Source organism: Silurus meridionalis, chromosome 19, assembly GCF_014805685.1.
Source record: "Silurus meridionalis isolate SWU-2019-XX chromosome 19, ASM1480568v1, whole genome shotgun sequence".
Taxonomy (NCBI): Eukaryota; Metazoa; Chordata; class Actinopteri; order Siluriformes; family Siluridae; genus Silurus; species Silurus meridionalis.
The window spans coordinates 14,360,817-14,382,445 of record NC_060902.1 but is presented as its reverse complement, the minus strand read 5'-3'; the positions used below and the strand labels follow the sequence as shown (position 1 = coordinate 14,382,445).

Below are 21,629 nucleotides of genomic sequence, written 5' to 3'. Positions count from 1 at the left end.
GTGTTATTAGGTGTAATTACAGCATCGCTTGATTGCTTTGCGACAAATGATTGTAGCACTCCTGCGTACTGCTATTTAAACCAGCGATCGCGGTCATCCTCGATCCCGCTTCTCCGCTCTTTCACTTTGCTTCTGGCTTCGTGATATTTCAGATACACAGACGGTATAGGAACCAGACAAAAGCAGCATCCTGGTCAAGGTTGTGGTGAATCTGGAGCGTGTCCCAGGAACACTGGCAGGAATATACAGTGGATGGGACGGCAGTTCGTCTGAAAGTATCATGCACACATATGTTCACACACTTGTTCACACCTCAGGGCGGTTTAGTGTAGCCAAACGATATTTTTGGGAGGCGAGAGGAAAGCAGAGAATATGGAGGAAACCCACATGAGTACAAGGAGATCGTGAGGTCAGGATTGAACCATTGACCTTCAAGCTGGCAGGAATGCCCACATTGTGTTTCCCAACGTACCTAAATGATCTTCTAACATGCCGAGTTTCAGACCAGCAGCTTTGTTGTCGACTGGATTTACCGACGCAGAACTATGATTTTACGCTTGTGAAATTCTGTCATCTTTGGCATTTTGAATGGAGTGATGTGATTGAAAGTTGGTCTTATCACCAAATCTCCAGTGATTGAAGCTCACGTGTGTATTGCTCGAGCATGTCCTGCGCAAACTTAGACCTTTTTCAGAGTCATTTTGACATGAAATAAAAGGACCTACAATAAGCAATGCCATTACTTACAGTTCAGTTTCATTTAGGTTCACATGAACCAGGTTCCTCCTACTGCTCAAGTGTATGGGAAGGTCTCACTAAATACCTACCAATACCTTCAGCCTATAGAACCTGTCTTCTTCTCCTTCTGATTTTTGTCTAATCTTTTTTAATACTGCATACACATTTTCTGTATTTTCTGGTGACCATCTACTAAAGAAACTGAAATATAATTATGTGGTAATTATGGAATTGATGAAACAATGAATCTCATGGTGGCCTCAGACTATTGCACTGTACTGTGTTTAAATTCATATCAAAATCTTACTCGTGAAAGACGTCTTGGAGGAAGCAATAGAAAGAAACAAAAAAAAAAAATAAGGGAAGGAAGCAATGAAAGATGATATGAAGGAAGGAAAAAATCAATTAATAGAAATGAATGAAAGAAAGTAAGAAAGAAAAAGAAAGAAAGAAAGAAAGAAAGAAAGAAAGAAAGAAAGAAAGAAAGAAAATGATCAAATAATAGAAAACAATGAAAGACAGTATGAAAGAAAGCAAAATAAATAAAGATGGAAAGAAAGAAAGAAAGAAAGAAAGAAAGAAAGAAAGAAAGAAAGAAAGGAAGAAATAATTAATCAATAGAAATCAATTAATAAAAGACAGCATGGAAGAAAGTCATATAAATAAAGATGGAAAGAAAGAAAGAAAGAAAGAAAGAAAGAAAGAAAGAAAGAAAGAAAGAAAAAGAACGAATTAAGGAAAGATGGCATGGAAGAGAGCAAAAACAACTGAAGATAGGAAAGAAGGAATGAAGAAAGGAGGGAAGAAATTAATCAATTAATTATTAGAAATCAATAAAAAAACAAATAAATGAAAGAATGAAGGAAAAGGAATTGGGATTGAGCGAACAGGAGACTTCCTGCGCTCCTTGACACGCGTCCATCATCTTCTCAGACACTGTCCCCAAGACGTCCACGGAGTCTCAGAAGCCACGCCCACCCCACGCTCGCGGACTTATCACGGGGACTGTGTCCAGTTTCCACACAGTTCGGATTTGGACCGGATGTAGTTCAGAGCTCGTTTCCTGTTTTATATGATTGAAACGGTTGCGCTTGTTGCGTTTTTTTGATTGCTTTAATTAGAGAGAAGCAGGAGAAATCTCGGATGGAGGGATGTTTCCTTAAAAAAGAAGTGCAGGCGACTCCTCGGCGCTAGGATCCGGCGGCGCGGTGTGCCCCTCTCTCTCTCTCTCTCTCTCTCTCTCTCTCTCTCCTTTTTTTTCTCCCGAGCCTGTTTGAAAGTCTCCGCCACACGCTCGGGCTACTTCCTGGATGGATGGCGGAATGGAGAGCTTCCAGCGCCGCAGCTCCGTCCTCCCCGCCGTCTCTCCTCGCGCTGTGGCGTGAACGCGACGCGCGCGCTCCCCTCCCTTTTATCCCAGCCCCCCCGTTTTCCGCGCGCGCACACTTCCCTCGAGCCTGGGCCGCCGCGCGAAAAGAAAAAAAAAAATTCTAAAAAAGAAAATCCACGTCCACGCGCGCGGTCATGTCTTATTATTACATTACCTTCAAGGAGTAGCAGCCGCGCCGCGTGAGGAGCTTTTAGGAGAAGCAGCAGAAGAAGAAGGAGGAGAAGGAGAACTGGTTTTTTTCCTGGACGAACTTGACTTGAAAATTCCTTGTCCAAAAAACCCCCCCCAGAAACTGCAGTTTTGTTTGTTTGTTTGTTTATTTGTTTGCTAAACCGGACGTTTGTTTAGGATAACTTCAAGCCAACAGTTGCTCCTGAGGGCCGGCTGTCGATGTGCGCTGTGCCATGCCGAGGCTTCAGCAACCGGGTCGCTGCTGCTGCTGCTGCGGCTGGATTCTGGCGGCTTTAACGCTGGCAGCCTGCGCGGTTCTCCGGGCCCACGCGCATCCCGGTAAGTTTTGCGCTTTTTCCGCGACGCCTCAAAGCTCACAAAACATCCAAACTTTCCTCCACACCACCCGCTTTAACCTTCTTCTCCTTCTTCTCCTTCTTCTCCTCTCCTTGGACACGACTCCAGGGGTTAGTTATTTTATTATTTTGTTATTATTATTATTCCGGAATTCCCAGCGCAACCTTTACTCACTGAAATAATAACAATAATGATGATGATGATGATGATGAGGATGATGAAATGTGTTATAAATGATCTTTAGGATGTACTACATGGTGTAATTAGTTACAGATTAAAGCTCTCCGTGGAGCAGGCAGTCCCGCCGGGCTGCGTTTTATCCCGGACCCGTTATTTCCCTCCTTCATCGGATACATTGTAGGTTTTGTTTCACCTCTTGGGCTCTGAACACTGACTGATCACATCCCTTCATTCATTATCATTACATAGGACTCATTCTAGGACTGGACACGTTCTAACTATATATATATATATATATATATATATATATATATATATATATATATATGGTGCAGAATGCATCTTTGACGCCGCAGTGAAATTCTCCATTTATAGACACTGTATATGTTGTGCATTGAATCTGATCCACATGCATGTAAAAATGCATGCTGTAGGAATTACAAAAAAAAAACAAAGAAGGAAAAAAAACCCCGCGAGGAATCTCGAGCCTTTCCCGGTGCGAACGCACCACGTGAGCGCCGCTTCGATGGGTACCAGCGAGCCGCAGCGCGCACCCGTGGCTGTCCGCCGACGGCACCGCGCTAGCGTCGTGGACGCGCGCGCGCCGACCAGTCTGGTCTTATTTATTTTTTATTCCCCGTGCACAAAGTTGCGGAGTGTTGCTTTTAGGTTGCACGCTGCATCCTGGATGCTTCCTGAGGTCACACATGAGCAGTTCATGGATTAGACCTCAGGAGTAGGTTTTGTGAGATCCTCTGGTCAGGACGCAATCGATTTCGTCCCCCTGGTTGCATTCAGGTGAGGCGTGAAATGCAAACAAAATCTGCAGGTCAGATATGTTTCGGCCCTGACCCACTTCTGGAATGGACATGATCGTTTGCTGCACCTTGGAATCTCATTTGCCTGTTTTTTTGCATACACTAGTGAAAGGCACATACAGTCCCATAGTGCTTGTGTCCTTGTTTCTGTTCACACACAGATACAGAAAAAAAGCAGAGCAGTACAGCAGGATGCACGGTGGGATTAATGGAAACGACATAACTCCGAGCAGCCCTGGCTTTGATGTTTGTATAGGAAGTGTATATAGTGCCAGCCCTGGTTAGGCATGCTGCTGTGTACGAGTGTTTATTTTCCATTCCGTCTGATTCAGACGCTCGCGAAAAGGCGGCCTGGAGAAACCCTGATCCAGGGTGCTGTCTTTAAATCACTAAATCTTTACTTTTGGATCAGACATGAATAAATAAGGCATCGACGCTAACGGGCAAAACGGCGTCTCCGTGCACTAGAAGATACTGAAGTCTCTCTTCAGTCTGCCCTTCTCACTTCAAAATTCCAGCAAATGGCATGGCATGAGGAATGAATACACATGCACAGCACACACACTCGTTTTTTTTTTCTCTTTTGAATGATTACTTTTTCTGCTCACATGCAGGTTCGTGGTCAGGCCAGGTAGGACAGAGAAACTCATCACATGTACGCCTTTCCGTCTCGCTCTACTTTCCGATAGAACCTTCTCTCTCCCGCATGGGTGACATTTCTTCTCCCTGTCCGTCTCTTGATAGACTTGTTCGCAACGCGGGGTTTTGTTTTCGGCGTCGCTGCGACAGAGACGAAGTTCCGGGGAAATGGAATTGGAAACATTTTATTCATCTCGGTCTCCCCAGCGTGCAGGTGTACAGCGTCCGCGCGAGCAGGAGACGAACAGTAGTCCTGAAGGCTCGCTGCAGGGCGTCTCGTGGCCCGTGCCTGCTTTCAGTCACGCGCCAGCAGAGCATGTCTTAATAGAGAGATGTCTCGCGGCTCAGGTAGCCTGCGTTCCTTAATATACAACAGGCTCGTCTGTGAAGGTCCGGAGCGAGTCAGCCGAAGTGGTCGACCGGCTGAAATTATTCCGGAGACATACGAGGACTTCATCAGGCTGCCATTGGTATTCCAACACAAATCCGGTGGCCTTGTTTTAACTCTGGTCCCGCGAATTATACCTTTATAGTAGGTTGAGTACTTCTGGAAATATATCTCAGTGCCTTGCTCTAGGATAAGTAGCTCTATCGACAGTATTTCTGAGGCAAGAGGGCCAGCGCAGCATGCATTAAGGATCCCCGGTAGTAATTTCAATCTCTTAAGAGGCGTCAGACTCCCTGCCTTTATGAATTTTCTTCTTCTTTTATGTGGGCCGTGGAAGCGTATCTGCGCCTAATAGAAGAGGATAATTTGCTAAACGTCCGCTCACTAACGGCCACTTAAACCCGGGAGCCTCTGGAGAGAGATATGTTCCGGCGCTCTCGATATTTGGGATGCGTAGGCCGACCCCCGGAACGACATTCTCCTCATCGTCCTCATCAAGCTCGACTCGTCCTCGTCGTCCCATTATCGAACGATTCAGCGTCGCTCTGGGCTCGCCGTCGTACGCCTGCTCGGGTAATAGATTTATGAAAATATATAATAGGGGAAGAGTTTCTGCGTGTCCAGCGTCTGCCGCTGCGTTTGTGTCATATAGAGACTTCAAGGACATCAAGGGAACACGTCCAAAGTGTTTCTGTCAGCCAGTCTGTTTCATTCCATGCCTTAATTTCTGTGCTTAATGAAGTGTGCGCGAGCGGGGAAAACACCCGGTCTCGCGTCAGACAGCGCGGAGTGAAGGCGTTGTCGTTCCATGGCATCATTTTTCCTTTTTTTGTGCATAAAAAGGGTGGGTACTTCCCATAATCCTCTCACAGGTTCTTAGTATTATTTTGAGAATTTTGCAGCTTTGAAAAAGAGTTCTTTCCTTTTGTTTTTTTCTCTCCTCCCTCCTCCTGGCCCTGTTCGATTCGTTCCACTAAGGCCTGCTTGGCTTCTTGTCCGAACCTTATGTGGGCAGAAGGCTGGTTTCATGGCACTCCATTATCCCTGCTCAAACAGCAAACAAAGCGCCCAAAGCCGTCTGCATCCTCACCATTTAACTAAACTCCACGTCCTTACTCCGTCTGCTTCACTTTCACTCCTTCGTCTCATTCCGGGCGACTCTGGCTGTTTTGCAACACGTCTAGCAAAGCAGATCAATCACAGATCTCTATGATCTCTATCTTGATGTGCATTTGAATGATATGGGACGGGCAGGACACGAGTTAATCGGACAGAAAAATTACATGAGACGGCTTTTATCAGTAAATAGAGAAAACACTCGGGGAAAAAAGGTTTTATTTATTTATTTTTTGCTTTTTACAGTCAAGCAGCATTAAGCTGTTTTTGAAATGTCTCACAAAGTTTGGTTTTAATCTATTAAGTGCTTCTTTTAAAACTCGGAGTTTCTCTAATGTAAAATTGTTTGTTTCGCGGATGTGCCCGTTTCTGGAAAGAAAAAACCCTCTCCAAGTTCTCTTTTAATTCCAAAGTCCCTCGGAGGAGTGCGGATTCGCTCGCGGGCCCGTGCCGAGCGCACTCTCGATGATCACCGCCATCAATTCAGCACCGTCGGACGAGCTCGCTCAAGGTCTTTTGTGAAACGACGTCAAGTTCATCCATCACTCCGCAGCGTTCTTCTTTCACCTCGTAAATTATTTCACTTTCCGACCTCCATCGATTCCGCCTCTTTATTTATATAGTTTGCTTTCTCACGGGCCGCCGTTCGAACTTTTTGTTCCGCCCGGGCGCCCATTCGTACCCCGAACAAATATTTAGAGCGAGAACCTACGGCATCGACTGTTTCTTTTACTTTAACGCCGTGCGGTCGAGACCTCGTTTTCCACCTGTTTGAATCGTCCCCTAAAAGCCTCCCTGGAACTGGAACTGGAACTCTTTGCCACCACAAGTCACTATCTATTTTTTTTTCTTTTCCCCTTCTCCTTTTCTCCCCAACATGGCGTCAGGATTTCATCCAAAGTTTCTGCTCTACCGCTCGTCACCCCGGGACGAGCGCTAGACGTATGTGTTCTGTTATCCAAATTCGTTTTCCACAGAATGTTGGAGATTTTCCTATAAAATCATCCCTCCTACTTAAAGGTGTACGTTACCTTGATGAACCGAGGCGAGCGGCGAATACGGCGGTGGAGAAAATAAAAGTATGACGTCTCCATGAAGCGCTATGTTTAGGAACTCTAAATTATAGGTATTGTTTTGTCACTCTTGAAATATTTCAATTCATTTTCATTTGTATTGCTCTTTGAACAATAAAAATCGTCTCAAAGCAGCTTTACACCGATAATGTGGTGATGAAAAATGTATACGTTCTTTATAAGTGTAAGTTTGTCCCTAATAAACGAGCCAGTGGCGATTGTGGCGAGGAAAAACTCCCCGAGATGGCATAAGGAAGAAACCTTGAAAGGAACCAGACTCAAGAGAGAAACCCGTCCTCATCTGGGATGCACCGAATGTCCATTTATTGCAGATATACTGTATATACGATGTTGCGGGGTGCAGTGATGGTGATCAGAAGCAAACTGTAGTCCTGAGTCAATGTAGCAGTCTGTTAACATTAACTACAGTCCAAATCCATCCTCAAAGCTCCAGTTTTTACTCCAGAATTTCATGGAACCACCCAAGGCGTTGAGAAACCGTCCCTAGCTGCACAGAGTGGCCGCCAAACGAAGAGAACACCATCCAGAGGCAGACCTGGACGGAGTGGGAAGATCCATGGAGGAGAGAGGGGCAGGAACAGTGGTCACTGGAACCTCAGGAGCATGTTTAACTTGACCGAGAGAGAGATGGGGAGAGAGAGAGAGAGATGGAGAGAGAGAGAGAGAGAGAGAGAGAGAGAAGAGGGGTGACAGGAAAAGAAGGATATGGATTATTATGTGTCCTTATTGTTGTATGAAAGTTAATGTCACTGTGCAGTTGGGACTCCAGCAAGACTCTCTATAGCAGCATAGCTAAAAGGGAGAACCAGAAGGTAACACAGACATGAGGGATCTCTGGGATAAGAGATATTAGAAACCGTGCCTCGGTGTCTTTCTTCCAACTCTCAACACTGGTGACCCTTTTGAACAGGTAGAAGGACGTGTTTTACACACACCGCCGTTCACACGTTCTCCAGCCGGCCTTTATTTTCAATGCTAAGTGCTTCGCTCGAAGCCAGAAATCTTTGTGAACACGCAAGATATGTTCAGAGCCGAGAATGAAACGGCCGTCGCGTAGCATTGTCCTGCAGCAGATGTAACATTTTGTGTGTGTGTGCGTGTGTGTGTGTGTGTGAGAGTGTGAGTGTGTGTGATGCTGTGGCATTGATGCATCTGGGTTCTGGATATTAGCGCCTTGGATGTGATGGCTTCATTACTCGTCCATCACTTAAGCCTGAAAAAAAGAGAGAAAACAGGAAACTATTAGACACTCTCCCCCTCTACATCCCATCAGTCGAGTGATTTTGTGTGTGTGTGTGTGTGTGTGTGTGAGACATACTTGGTAATGTCATGAGGTTTTCTCGGAAGCCCAGTCACACATTCCGAATAGCCATTTTCACAGTCGTAGTGCATTAGAGCTGCATTAGGGACCGAGCGAAAAAGCTGGACCGGTTACAGGCGGCACCGCTCACTCCATTTGGCCCGGTTAAGGGAGCGAGGGAGCTTGCAAGAGGAAAAAGCAAAATAGAGAAAATAAGAAGAAGGGAGAAGAACCACATGCAACGCGGCGGCGTGCCGGGAGAGTCGCGTGTCTCATTAAATTCTCGCAGCGGCGTTGGTTTTTCCACTTTAATGCTTGGGAGGACACCGCGTTTCCTCCAACTAAGAAAGGAGAGAGGGAAAGAATGATCCAGGCCTGTGGACTCAACCCAATTTGTCTTACTTTCTGCTGAAGCTGTTCAGACCACAATGCTCTTTCTCTTTCTCTCTGCTTCTTTTTTTTGCCTGGTTTTCCACCTAAATTGGCATGATTTTTCTTTCCCTTTTTTTCTCTCTCTCTTTCTTTGTCTCTCTTCTGTTTTCCCAGGCAGTTCGGATCTGCGAGCAGTGATCAGTCATCCTGCTATTGAGAGTACGCAGAGAATGGCTCATGATCAAAGTCTGTCTGCTCTGATTTATTCCAGCCGTAAGACTCACTCAGTGTAGAGTGCAGTGGCTTTGGAGAACAGAAATGTTCAGGCTCTTCTCCTTCACTTTCTTTGTGTTGTTCGTGTCTTTCCACTTTTCTTTCAGTCAGCGAAGGAAAGGCATGATGAAGTAGGGACGCAGTAATACTCGTCCCGGTATCTGGGGTCTGTCTGATGGTGCGCTCGTGCTCCGACATTCCTTTAGGACACTACAAGACACAGGCTTGGACAGGAACTGACCGCAAGGTGGACTCTGATCTGTGGAGCTACAAACCTCTTCGGCAGAGGCAAAGTCATCAAATCTAATTTTATTTGTCACATGCTTGATCACAGAGTATGACATGCCTTTTTACGACTGTCCTAAATAGAAACAAAATATAAGAAAAAAAAGATAAATAAAAATATAAGGAATAAAAGTATTAAATATGTGGATAAAGAATATAAATATATATGAAAAAAAAAATACAAAGAAAATTAAATCAGATTAAATTAGTCAACTTAATTGTCATTGTGCTAAAATATATAATATAAAATTTGTATACTAAGGAATGGGTATAATATGATGGAGATTTAAAGCGTCCCAGTGTGTCACTAAAGTGTCTATGTGACCTGTGACACTAAGGTGTGCCAAACCAGTGTTAAAGTGACAGTTGTGCAGTTGTGCAAAAGAAGAAAAAGGGAGACGGAGAGAGTAATCCACGTACTCTGTGCTAAGAATTTTCCCGGTTTAGATTCCGAATGGCCTGCGGGAAGAAGCTCCTCCTCATTCTCCCTGTGTTTGCCTTCAAGTAGCGGAAACGCTTCCCTGAACGAAACAGAGAAAAGAGTCCATTGTTGAGATGGTTGAGGTTCGTCGCTATCTTCCTGGCCCCGGTCTGGCAATGCTTGCTGTAGATGTCCCGCGGGTCAGGGAGCTCGGTGCGGATGTTACGCCACTCAGCTTACCGTTGAAGACAGAGCGAAGAGAATGTTTTAAATGAGCGAGCGACTCACTTGTGCGAGCACTGAGCACTGCACCACATCAAACACGATCAAATATTAATATTAACCTATATTAATAACACTTTATACAGAAATACGGAAAGATTCAGGATGTAGAACGTGTGTGCATTGTACTTTTTTTGATAATTTCATTATGACATGATTATGTCTCATAATTCCAGCACACACACACACACACACACACACACACACACACACACACACACACACACACACATTATAGTGTCTATATTTAAACATTAAGCTCAGAGCGATGGGCAAGTGTGAAATCAGCCTTGAAAGTATGGCTCGGCATGACCTCTTCAGACCTTTCTCTATTTACAGCACGTTTTCTACGTATCATTTCTGTGAGGATTTCTTTTTCCCTATGTTCCAGCTTTCTTTTCTCTCTCTCTCTCTCTCTCTCTCTCTCTCTCTCTCTCTCTCTCTCTCTCTCTCTATACTAATCAAGATTTCCTAACCCAACATTTGGAAGGTGGTTCACTTCTCACTTCTCCAAAACCAGATGTGAAACAGATGGGCCTCTCTGTTTTCACCCGAGGGACTTCTGGAGTTTCCGTCCGCTTTCATACCCTTGTTCTCGCTGTCCCTCTTTCTTCCTGTCTTTCAGTCTAAAGCCTCGTTTTAGCTTTGCATCCTCTGTCTTTTTCCATCAGCATTGTATTTTATTTAAGGATGAGTAAATATTAAAAAAAAGAATAAAAGGAGGCACTTTCTAGTACAAGGCTTTGGCCGGCACGCTCCTCCATCCCTCACGGTAAAGACAAGCGCCTGTGTTCCACCTGAACCCCTCTGGATTTACGCCGCCGCTGTGGCCATCTTTCTTCCGTTAATCACCCAGAGGGCTCGATGAACGAGCCGCCGGGGAAAATCGAACGGAGATTGGCCAAGCAGAATGGGGAGACGGAGAGGAGAAAATAGAAGAGAGGGAAGGTAGAGGAGGCCCGTTTCATCAGAGAGGAGATGACAAAACAGCGATGAAGACGATAAAGAAGGAGGAAAATGTAAAGGAATAAGAGAAAGGAAACAGGAAGTGGAGGAGAAATGAAATGAGTAGTGTTGAAAGGAAAGTGGACACAGTGATATGAGATGGGAAATATTGTAGCTGTGGAGAATGAAGTGAGAAAAATGAGAGGAAAGTAAGACAGGAAAGGATGGTAGAAAAGCAGGGGAATTAGAGATATGGAAAACGAGAAGATGGAAGCAGGAGAAAGAGTTGAAGAGCGAGGAGAGCAGAAGACAAAAGGTACCGCTCCAAGTTTCTCGCTCTCACTTTACCTCCCCCATACTCTTCCCCAAACACACACACATGCACTCCCCCATACCCTCTCCGCAGCCAGATACGAGCCAACAACGGCGGGGTCCCAATCGTGAGCGTTTGAGTGAACGCCTGAGCGAGTGAACGAGCAGACCTGCTCGTGTTTAGCAGTGTAAACAAGCTCCTGCTTCGTCTGCCATCTGTGATCATCACCAAGGCCTCAAGACAAAATAACACCTGCAGCTTCATCGCGACTCGGCGGCCAAACGCAACATCAAAGTCACACAGTTTACCGAAAGACAAATATACACAACTTTATCTGGCACGACTTACCGTTTCCTCATTATCTACGGGAACACCCTGCGGAGTCGCTTCATGTCTCTGAGGTCCCCGACGTTGTGTGGAATATTCCGGACTTTTCACAGAGGACAATGAAAAACTTTCAGAAATCATGGGTAACTCTTTCCCTCTGGAACTGATGCTAACTCATAGCTAACTCATAACTTTAGATTTTTGCTGATCAGAATAAACGACTGACCTGACTATGAAGAAATAGTGGCTGAGAGAGAAAGAGAGCGAGAGAAGGAGAGAATCACAATTAATGTCTGTTTTCAAGTCAAATTTTATGAATAAATGAATCTCTAATGAGTCCGTATTTACTGCGCTGAAGTGTCATGAATTATGGAAACTCGTGATTGTGACCAAAGGCGAATCCATCCGTTGTACAGCGACCGCCGCTGAATCATTGATTGTGTCTGGAAAGCAATCAGGAAATGACTAATTATAACCACGAGGAGGGGGTGGTGGTGGTGGTGGCGGTGGAGCGGCGGAGAACTCGCCGCGAGTCAGAGAGCGGCTCGCTCACCTCAGCGTGATAGGACGAGGCCCGAGGCATGACGAGCTTTCAGTGTCTGACATTTCAGCCTCTCTTCCATTCTTCCTGCTTTCCCGAGGCAGTGCCGATATTTTGGCCAGACAACAGGTTTTCAGTAATGCCTCTTTGAGGCACTCCGCCTTGACAGCCCGTTGACGAGCATTCACGGAACGATCCAGAAAGGAAATCTAATTACCATTAAAAACAGCCCGATAGCTCTGGGGTCTATTAGCTAAAACGAATGGAAAGTATTCGCGACAGCTCACGCTTTCTCTCTCTCTCTCTCTCTCTCTCTCTCTCTCTCTCTCTCCTTTCTTTTGTCCTGTGTGTTCAGTGGTCACACAGGCCCAGTCCTTGCCAAAGGCATTTTTTCACACCGTCTCTCCCCCCCTGTCTCGCTCGTATCTGTCGTATCGAGCGCTCGTCTTCTTCGTCTCGTTTAGCGTACGCCGTGTCCTAAAACGCTACAATCCATGTCTAGTTCACGTTCTCGTCGATGCCTCCTACGCAACGCCTCCTACCACTTTCGTACACGGTTTATACAGTCTGTTACCCATAATGCACCGCAAGACAAGATTCAGACCAATATGGCCATAAGCAACAAACCGCTTTAGCACACAAAGATCGAAAAAAATTGGCAAAAAGTTAGCAGTGCGATCCAGAGGTCATATTTCTTCAGCTCAGTGCATTGGTCTCACACAAACCACAAATTAGCCAATTAGCCACCATTATCTGAGCTCCCAACAATAGCAAAAGGTTGTGGTCTGAGTATTTCTCAGGCAGCGTTCACGATGATGCAGTATTTAAGGAGCTCAGGAGAGTTTCCCTGCAGCACCCGGGGATTTTATAAACGTATAACAGCGCTGTAGCGTTGCCTCGTTGCGACTTTCCCTTTAGCATTAAGCAAGAGATTCGCCAAAGGTTGGCTGCATTCCACCTAGATACGAAATTCTATTATAGGCCGCAGTTCCCAACAGAAAAGTCATATGAAATCCTGTTAGCGTGTTCTGACTAGCCAGATGGCAGTATATAAAGCTTATCTGTGTATAAAGTAACCCTCAGTCACATTGGCTGACCTTAAAGAAGCAGCTGTTTGGACTGTGGGTAAATTGTGCGAATATAAGTGTGTAAATGTGTGTTTGTTAGCGCACCGTCGTACTGTAGGCGGCGAACACCCCAGCAGCCCCTCACTCGCACACTCTCACACACACACACACACACACACACACACACACACACACAGCGGGCTATTGTATTGCAGAGGAAGCGTTTTGGGCCGTGCAGCAGATGGCGGGTAACAAAATATCATTCCATTTCCGCTCTGAGCCGCGCCGGCAGCCAAATGATAATCGAAAACTCTCGGCCTCTGGCCGTAATGAGATTCGCTGACCTTATTACTAGCCAACGCAGAGCGGGGAAAAGTCTATATACAGAGATAGGATTTTTTTTTTCCCCCTCTCTGAGAGGTACCCGGGTGTTTTTATGTGTTCCGCTGATTTTTGCATCTGAAACAGTGTCAGCATTTTGTTTTCATATTCTCCACAGTAAAATATCACACTTCCCTGCTGTGCTACAGGCTTAATTTAATTTGGGTATACAAAATTCTCATTCACTTCAAAACTTTTGTTTTCATTTTCTTTTTTACTTGTAGCAAAGTATAAATATAGTAAAATAAAAATAAAAACCTAATATATAAAATGTATTCGATATGTTAAAATGTAAAATATTAAAAGTTACATTAAAGTGGTCGCCATCATATATATATATACTTTTTTTTCCCCAACAAACATGAGATTTTAATAATTTCTTTATTATGTATTTCTTTCTTTATTTAGTTTCTTCTTTGTTACTTTATTTGTGAAAAAAACAGGTCACGTTTACCTGCTAAACAGAAGCAAGTCACTTATTCAGCCATTTGTTCAAATGCTCATGCTTCGGACTTTGCTGTTGTTGTCTGTGTGTTTGTGTGTGCGTGTGTGTGTGTGTGTGTGTGTGTGTTTGTGACGGGGGAGGTAAACTAGTAGTGCAACTAGAAGAGCTCTTCTAATATCTTCTTCTCATGCCCTCTGTCTTTTCCCTCCACTTCATAATTCAGCACTCTGTTGTGTTTTGCATTTCTTCATAAAAAAACAAACAAACAAAAAGCCCCGGATCGTACGCTTGTTCAAATCTCAGGATTATTCACCAGGAACGCGAGCCCCCTCATCATGTCGGAATGTATTTTCCGGACCGGATTCCATTCCGAGCAGCGAGGTGCCCCGAGAGCGTGCAGGTGAGCCTTCGGGACGCGTGGAGGAAAAAAAATGACCTCATCTCCCCACGCCTGCATTATCAACAGCACGCGGCTCTCCCCTCAGGTCAGCAGACTAGTGGCCTAGTCTCTCGCACCCTGCTGATCCCATCTTATTTTTCCACCCATTGATCAGCGGACGTGCTTTCGAGGAATTCTTGTTCTGAGAGGTTGATCTAGTTGCGAGTATATCGGGTTTTTTTTCAGCTCCAGAGAGGCCTGGCCTTCATCCACGGCAAACATATTAGTGGATGTAACTGCATGTTCTTTTTGGTTTACCAGGGAAATTTCACCCTCGACTAGCCTAATGTATTCAAATCTCTGCTTTTACGGTGTAGTAAGGAGTGAATATTCATGATTTTCCTCATCTGCAGTGTCATATTGCTTTAATTCCATCCAAACTGCTTGTACTTGAGTGTGTGTGTGTGTGTGTGTGTGTGTGTGTGTGTGTCAGGGCTGTTAATGCACTAGGTTCTCTGCGCTGCGTCAGTTTTTCCATTGTTTTATAGGCAAGTCCAAGTGTGTGTGTGTGTGTGTGTGTGTGTGTGTGTTGTTCTAATTCCTCTTTCGGATCGACATTTTGATAGACACGCTCCACTCTGCCTTTCTTTTGCTAACATGATATGCTTAAGGACGACAACCTAATCTCTGGAGCGACTCGCCTCATCTAAGTCGGAGTTATCAATCCAAACAGACAAATGTCATCCCTAAGCCAACGTATATGTCCACTCCATTCGGAGGACTGCAGTTATTTTCCCCTCGCCTCCTTCCCCGTTATCAACTCCATCTCTGATTTTTATTATCTCTTTTTGCGAGGACGGAGCAGGACACAGGGAAAGACGGTCCGACGACAGGGGGGCCTAAGCTTCGGATCTGGCGCACGGTTGATAGCAAACCTTGAGGGGGTGCAGGGATTTCAGGGGTTTGAGTTAAACTGTGTGTCACTCGACAGATTTTTCCAAAGAATGAACCGATATCGCAAGATTTGCAACACGGTCGTGTGAAGGTTTGTTTCTCATTAGCTTTGATGAGATCCGCTGTGTCCTCGCTAAATTGGATTGTCCGTAAACTACTTATTTTTTTTCCCCTAAAAAAAGCTAAGAGTAAAAAGGAAGGGAAATGGGGAGGGATGGGTGAGTGGGGGAGGGGAATGAAAATCGAGAATGCTACAGAGTAAGCCAGGGTCATGGAATGGTCACTTGCACATCGCTCGAGTGCTCATGAGGGAAGGCGGTATCGTAGCTCGATCCTACTTTTCCTGATAATATTGTATTGCTCTCTAAGGATATGACTTCAGTTGACCCTGGCCTTGACTGCACACACACCGGAAGATCATACAGGGTTTTTTTTTTTTTCGGATGGGGAACTGATTCAAGTGGGTCTTCCCTCAAACATCAGTAGCAAAGTCCAGAATTCCAGAAAAAAGTATATCCCCCCCCCTTGCTGCGTATGATTGCGCAGGCACCACAATGTGGCTTCATAAAGATGATGTATAGTCCGATTTCTGCTTGTCAAGACTCCTCCAGCCCTAGATTTCAAGTAGAACATGGTGCTGAAATCCAACCTGGAAATCCATAAAGCTGACGCTTCGATATCCATTTAAGACTGTTTTCAATGTATTGGATCCGTTTGCGAACCAGAAACTTGTGTTTGAGTTCACGTAGTCTGCATTTTTCTTCTCAGGAATGTGAACTCAGGTTTGAACTCATGATCACATTCTTCATTGTCCAGATTGGATCCGCCAGGCTTCGAGTTTATATGCGTTATAATACTGTAATACTGCTTCAGAAATCGGTTCTTTCTTTCGTGCTATATATATGTGTGTGTGTGTGTGTGTGTGTGTGTGTGTGTGTGTGTGTGTGTGTGTGTATTTTTTATTTTACGATTTAATATAATCGCTAATTGGATTATTATTAATATATTTTTCTTTGCATAATCTATCTATCTATCTATCTATCTATCTATCTATCTATCTATCTATCTATCTATCTATCTATCTATCTATCTATCTATCTATCTATCTATCTGTCTGTCTATTAGTTTATATATATATATATATATATATATATATATATATATATATATATATATATATACAGTATATATTATTGATGTATCTCAATGCATTTTTTTCCCTGCAGGCTCGGCTCCAAATAGTGTTTTAAAACCGTGCACTTGAAAGTACAATCTAAAATCCCCACTGCATTGCCCACCACTACATTTCTTCAACGCGCCGGACAGCCTGTCTTCTTATTTCCTTAACACAATACATCGTTGAGGAACAAAACCAAGCATTTGCGATACAATAGTCTCTTGAGTGATGGCTCGGGACGGAACAAAGCGGCAGAAGAATGGACATGAATAGGATTAAATGCAATGGGAGGAGCGCATTAGTAGTAGGTCAGCTCCTTTACTAGCGCCAGTCACTTTCTCTAGTGGTCTAATCAGATTAATTAGCACTCATCAGACACACTTACACAGCGGACAAAAAAGGGTACTATTCAAAGAGAGGCGTGTGCGCATGTGTGTGCGCGCGTGCGTCTCGGCGGAGCTCCTTTTGGTGATGACTGACACGCTTTAAGCTGTCCTCTGGCAACGTGAGCTGATTAACCAAACGGCTCAGCTGCGATAGAATCACCATCATCTACGTGGGTCCCGCTAACGCCGGATCGAAATGTTGCGCTCTGGCTCCGCTGTGAGGTTTTGATATCAAGGCTGTGAATATGTATTTGTTTGCAGAGCGTGTATATGTTGTATGGCGAGGGTGCGGAGTGATGCACGGCGATGCTGATGGGAATTGAATTCGCTGAGCTGGGAATGGGATTTGGTTTCAGAGCAAACTCATAAACGATGTTGCCCAAATGGATTTGTAATGCCTTTTCATGAAGCTGGTTGGCCAGCTAAAACGGTCTGACACAAACATTAATGCGTGTCACGATAGAGCCGTCTCTGCTGCTTTTGCACAGGGAAAATCTAAATAATTTCTACAAATGTATCCAGAGCGAATGTAGCCAGCGTAGCTATTTATACCTACTACAGAATTATTATGGGATATCAGAGAAGAATGGACAGACTGGTCTGTGTCGTAGTTGTACGGATCACGACTCAAAAGTTTGCAGATTAATTGCTTGCTTTTTTTTTTTTTTAAAGCTATGGTGAGCAAAAATTCATCTCAGAATGCATAACATTATATTGCACCTACAATATCAGAAGACCATTTGCTGTAAACCAGGAATCTGATGCTACACCATGCACAGGCTCACCAGACTGGTCCAATGAATCTCGGTTTCTGCGGCAACACAGGTCAACGTTTGGCGTAAACATCTCAAAAATATGGACCTTACAGCTCAGGCTGGTTGTGGTTGTGTCATGGAGTGGGAAAATGCCTATAACAGCCTTATAATAGCCTTATATATCTAATAATAGCCTTGGATGATAATTCACAAATTTCATGAAGCACATGCCGTCTCAATATGGGTCCAAGAACCCGACAGTAAGTTCACGAGTTGCTCGGATCCGAATCCATTCAGTAAAGCAGGAGATTCACAGCTTGAATGCGCAGCTGACAAATCCGCAGCAATTACGTGACGCAATAGTGTCAACACGGACATCTCGAAGGAATATTTCCAGCACCTTGTCACAAGAATTGAGATGTCTGGTGTCTGAAAATAAGGAGGACAGAGCAGTGTCCTGCCCAGGATTAGTATGTGGCGTTCCTAATAAAGGGGCAAGTAAAGATATATACATGCCCACAAGGGAACAATGGGAACCCGAAATAATTTCGCTGAACTCTGCAAACAAACTCTGCGTAATTGTGCAGTCCATTCTGAGAAACCCTGAGAACATCACGTCTACGCTAACCGACCTGAAATAGAGCCATTTGCTCTAATGCACTGATTGGCTATGGCTTTAGTGCGCTTCTGTTTTCATTTCCTTTGTGTGCTCCATGTTCCTGCGTGCCACATAATGACTGTTTAGGCCTCGGAGCAAAATCAGCACACTCCGCTCTAATAATAACCCTCCGTAATCTTGCACAGGTGTGTGCTGCGGGAACAGGAAGAATAACCATCTTTGCTAATGCATCTTTTCTGATCTAAAACTATGGTTACTATGGTACCATGGATGTTCTCTCCATCTCTTAACTTATAGGGGGAGGAATGTTTTGACCACGTATAATGCAAACCAGTTGCATATTAATTACTGTGCTGTATCATTATAATGGGGAAGTGGTAGCTCAGTGGATAGGATTGGGATTCTGGGTTCAAATCTCACCACCATCAGCTGATGTAAGTCACCAAATAATAAATAGGAGCGTCCGCCGAATGCAGCTAATGTGGTAGTATGATAGCATGATATGTATCTGATAAACCTGATTAGCTTTAGAGCAAAATATAATAATACTGGGGACAATCGGCGTATCGAAACGATTGTAAAAGCGCTTGTAACATAACTCATCTTATATTTTGAATTAAAAATCATCATAACGATGTTAAATGCGGTCTACAATGTCTGCATATTTGAGTCTGAGGGGAAGTCTGCATGTTTGGAAAAATCTGTAATTTTCAAATGAAAAAATGTGTAAAAAATTGCCAATAAGCAGTGCTGGTTTGGAGAAATAATCCACGAAGTGATGAAACGGTTTCAAACAATCCCGTCATGCTTCATTTCTCTCATAGTAGCGATGAAATACGTATTAAATACATTTTGTCGATCTGTAGTTAACACGCGAATCGTGTATTGAATGAGAATAAAAACTGAATAAAACTCTCCTGTTCACAAGAATCCAGAAAGCTTTTCCACCCTGAAGACTCCGGTGGAAAAACGGAAAAAGTTACAGCATTTCCCGACAGAAGTATTTCAACCAATCAAAATCGAGCGTTCAATCAAATTAGCTGAGAATAGGAGAGAAATATCATGGCATACGTGTTGCAATTGGTGCGTCAAAAAAACAGCGGTGAATTTTAAAGACTGCAGGGAACGTACACTTATAGTGGTATTTGAAAGGTAAAACCCCGTCCGAATTCCGACTAGGGAAAAAATTGTCGGAATCCGTGATTGTAAAGTCGTAATGTCAAAAACAGAAAATGCGGCTTGAAGCATCAACAGTAAATGAAAGTACTTCTTATTTGTATTAAATCATTTAACATCTAGCTATATAATTTGATTAAATCTAATACCATCCTTTGTATTTCTGAGGTAAATCAAATGGAAAGGAAATGAAAGGGAAGGTGCAGCTTTGATTTGGTGTACTGTAATATCATGCATGATATTTGTATTAATTTATTATGAATATTTTCGAATAATCTTATAGATAAATAAGTACTAAAACGTAAATACTGCGATGTACCATAGTACACCATGGACCTTTTTTTTTTTTTTTTATGATGTCGGAGAGTGTGTGTAGCTTAATCACGAAAGCCTGCAGCGTGATAAGCTTTATGGCTTTGCTGTTTGATTCAGTGCGTCGGTGTGTCGGCTCTTTCCGCCTTCAGAGGATCGCTTTGGCAACATGACAAGTCGTTCCGAACTTCTTTTTCTACCAAATAGCTCCTTAAATCTAGTTCAGTGTTCCCTTCTGTATCATGATAGTCCTTCACTGACTTCCTTGAAGTATTGGTCCAAAAATAACTTCTTTAGAAGTAAAGCCTCTTTAGAAGTGTGGAAAGAGATGAGAAAGAGAGAGAGAGAGAGAGAGGAAGAGGATGGCGAACATGTAAGCGTTACGGTGGACTGGATAGCAGATAGCGGTGTCGAGAAGCTGTTGAGCGCTGGCAGAAGAAAAGACGTTCCCACAGACATGGATTACGTACCTATTCATTTTCTAGCTCTGCGTTTGTTTGGTTATTTTAGACAAAAGAAGGTTATCCGTCTGTCTAAAATCCGTCTGGATACGACTGCACGAGTCTAACGCCTACATTCCGGACGTTATCGCGTTTGTTTTTTGTTTTTCCTGTTTCAAAATCAGAACGAAAACGTCGGATTCGGTTTGTTTCCGCAGAACATTGTGCTTCGAGAGGATGCTTCTGAAGATGAACAAATAAAGGTTTCAGAAGGTTTCAATGTGAACCACCTAGCATCTGTAATCTTTAGCATCTTTAGCAGCATCAGGAAGCACTCATTTTTTTACATCCTTTAAAATGATATTTCAGAAAAGCTGATTTTGATTTATTTATTTATTTAGTTAATTATACACTAGAGTCAAATGAAATCCTGATCTAGAGTCGTATGTAACTCCCAAGGATTTTACACGTAGGACCATTAGCAAAACAATGAAGCGTCTTCATCACAACAACGATCTTTTCCCTCTCTCTTATCCATTTTCCAGCTTTCTTTTTGCTAAATATTTTTGTCACATTTTGCAAAGGGGGAAAAAAATTCCTCCTGACTTCATTTGATGCATAACAAATATACAACAGGAAATAAATACTTCCTAAGCAGTGCTGCCTGTAGCTTCAGAAACACCTTGGTTTTCCACCTTTTTTTTTTCTTTTTGCCAACATCACACTCGAAGATGAAAAGAAAAGCAGCTGCTAAGTTGCACATAAATACAACATGCCTTTATTTAACTCCACTTGAATATTCTTCCTTCGTCCATTGGTTGTTTTTCGGATTATGATGACATAAGTATTATAAGTTGTTCATTTAAATAAAATAAAAAAATTGGTTGGAAAGAAAAGAAAAGAAATGGTTGGCACGTTGCACGTTCTAAAAGAGGAAACTACTTTAGGGAAATGAGCCAGGTAAAGTTTTTTCCCACTTTCAGACACAAAGTGTTTTTGTTGAATATTTTTTCCGTAGTAGAAAGCCACCTACTTTATGAGGATTTATGGGATACAAATTTTCCCTAATTATAGTCGCCATGACAACGTGTGAGCAAAACGATCCATAGCTAGATTAGCTATCCGGCCATTTAAAAAAAAACCCAAAAAAAACAGATTTGTATTTGTATTAAATATCCGCGTATCTTCATCGCAGCACGTTCGCCGCCTCGTACACATCCCGAGAGAGCGAACACTAGCGCCTTGGCGTTTGATGCTGATGTTTGGCGACACGTTAAAAATGAGCTCAAATCTACCCCCTCGCTGTTGTACCGCTCCGACTTTGTTTGCTAACGCGACATTTGCGTAGAAGTTCAGAATCACCTGTAATGAACTCGCCATCTCCGGAGAATTTAAAGAATTTATCCTTGAATTTATTTTTCTCGCAATCCATGGCATGCGTATTCTCCCAGAGTGACCTTTCCCACTGACCTTTCCTGATCGCATTGTGAAGCCGTTAGAGCGAGCGAGTTCTGAGCCGACGCCGTCTGAACCCTCTTTTTATCTGATTAATGCGACTCTCTTTAACAGCGGCACGTGGCGCGAAGCT

The 21,629-nt window shown here is 43.6% G+C and overlaps 1 protein-coding gene across 1 annotated transcript in view; it reads left to right on the top strand.

The window, feature by feature from the left end:
• Window positions 1-1,602: 1,602 nt before the first annotated feature.
• The window catches only part of ptprga (protein tyrosine phosphatase receptor type Ga), a 255,305-nt gene continuing 235,278 nt past the window's right edge, over window positions 1,603-21,629 (top strand). The window contains exon 1 of the mRNA XM_046874758.1: window positions 1,603-2,638. Within this exon, the coding sequence (XP_046730714.1) occupies window positions 2,533-2,638 (106 nt within the window). The 5' untranslated portion in view covers window positions 1,603-2,532. The remainder of the gene's footprint in view (window positions 2,639-21,629) is intronic.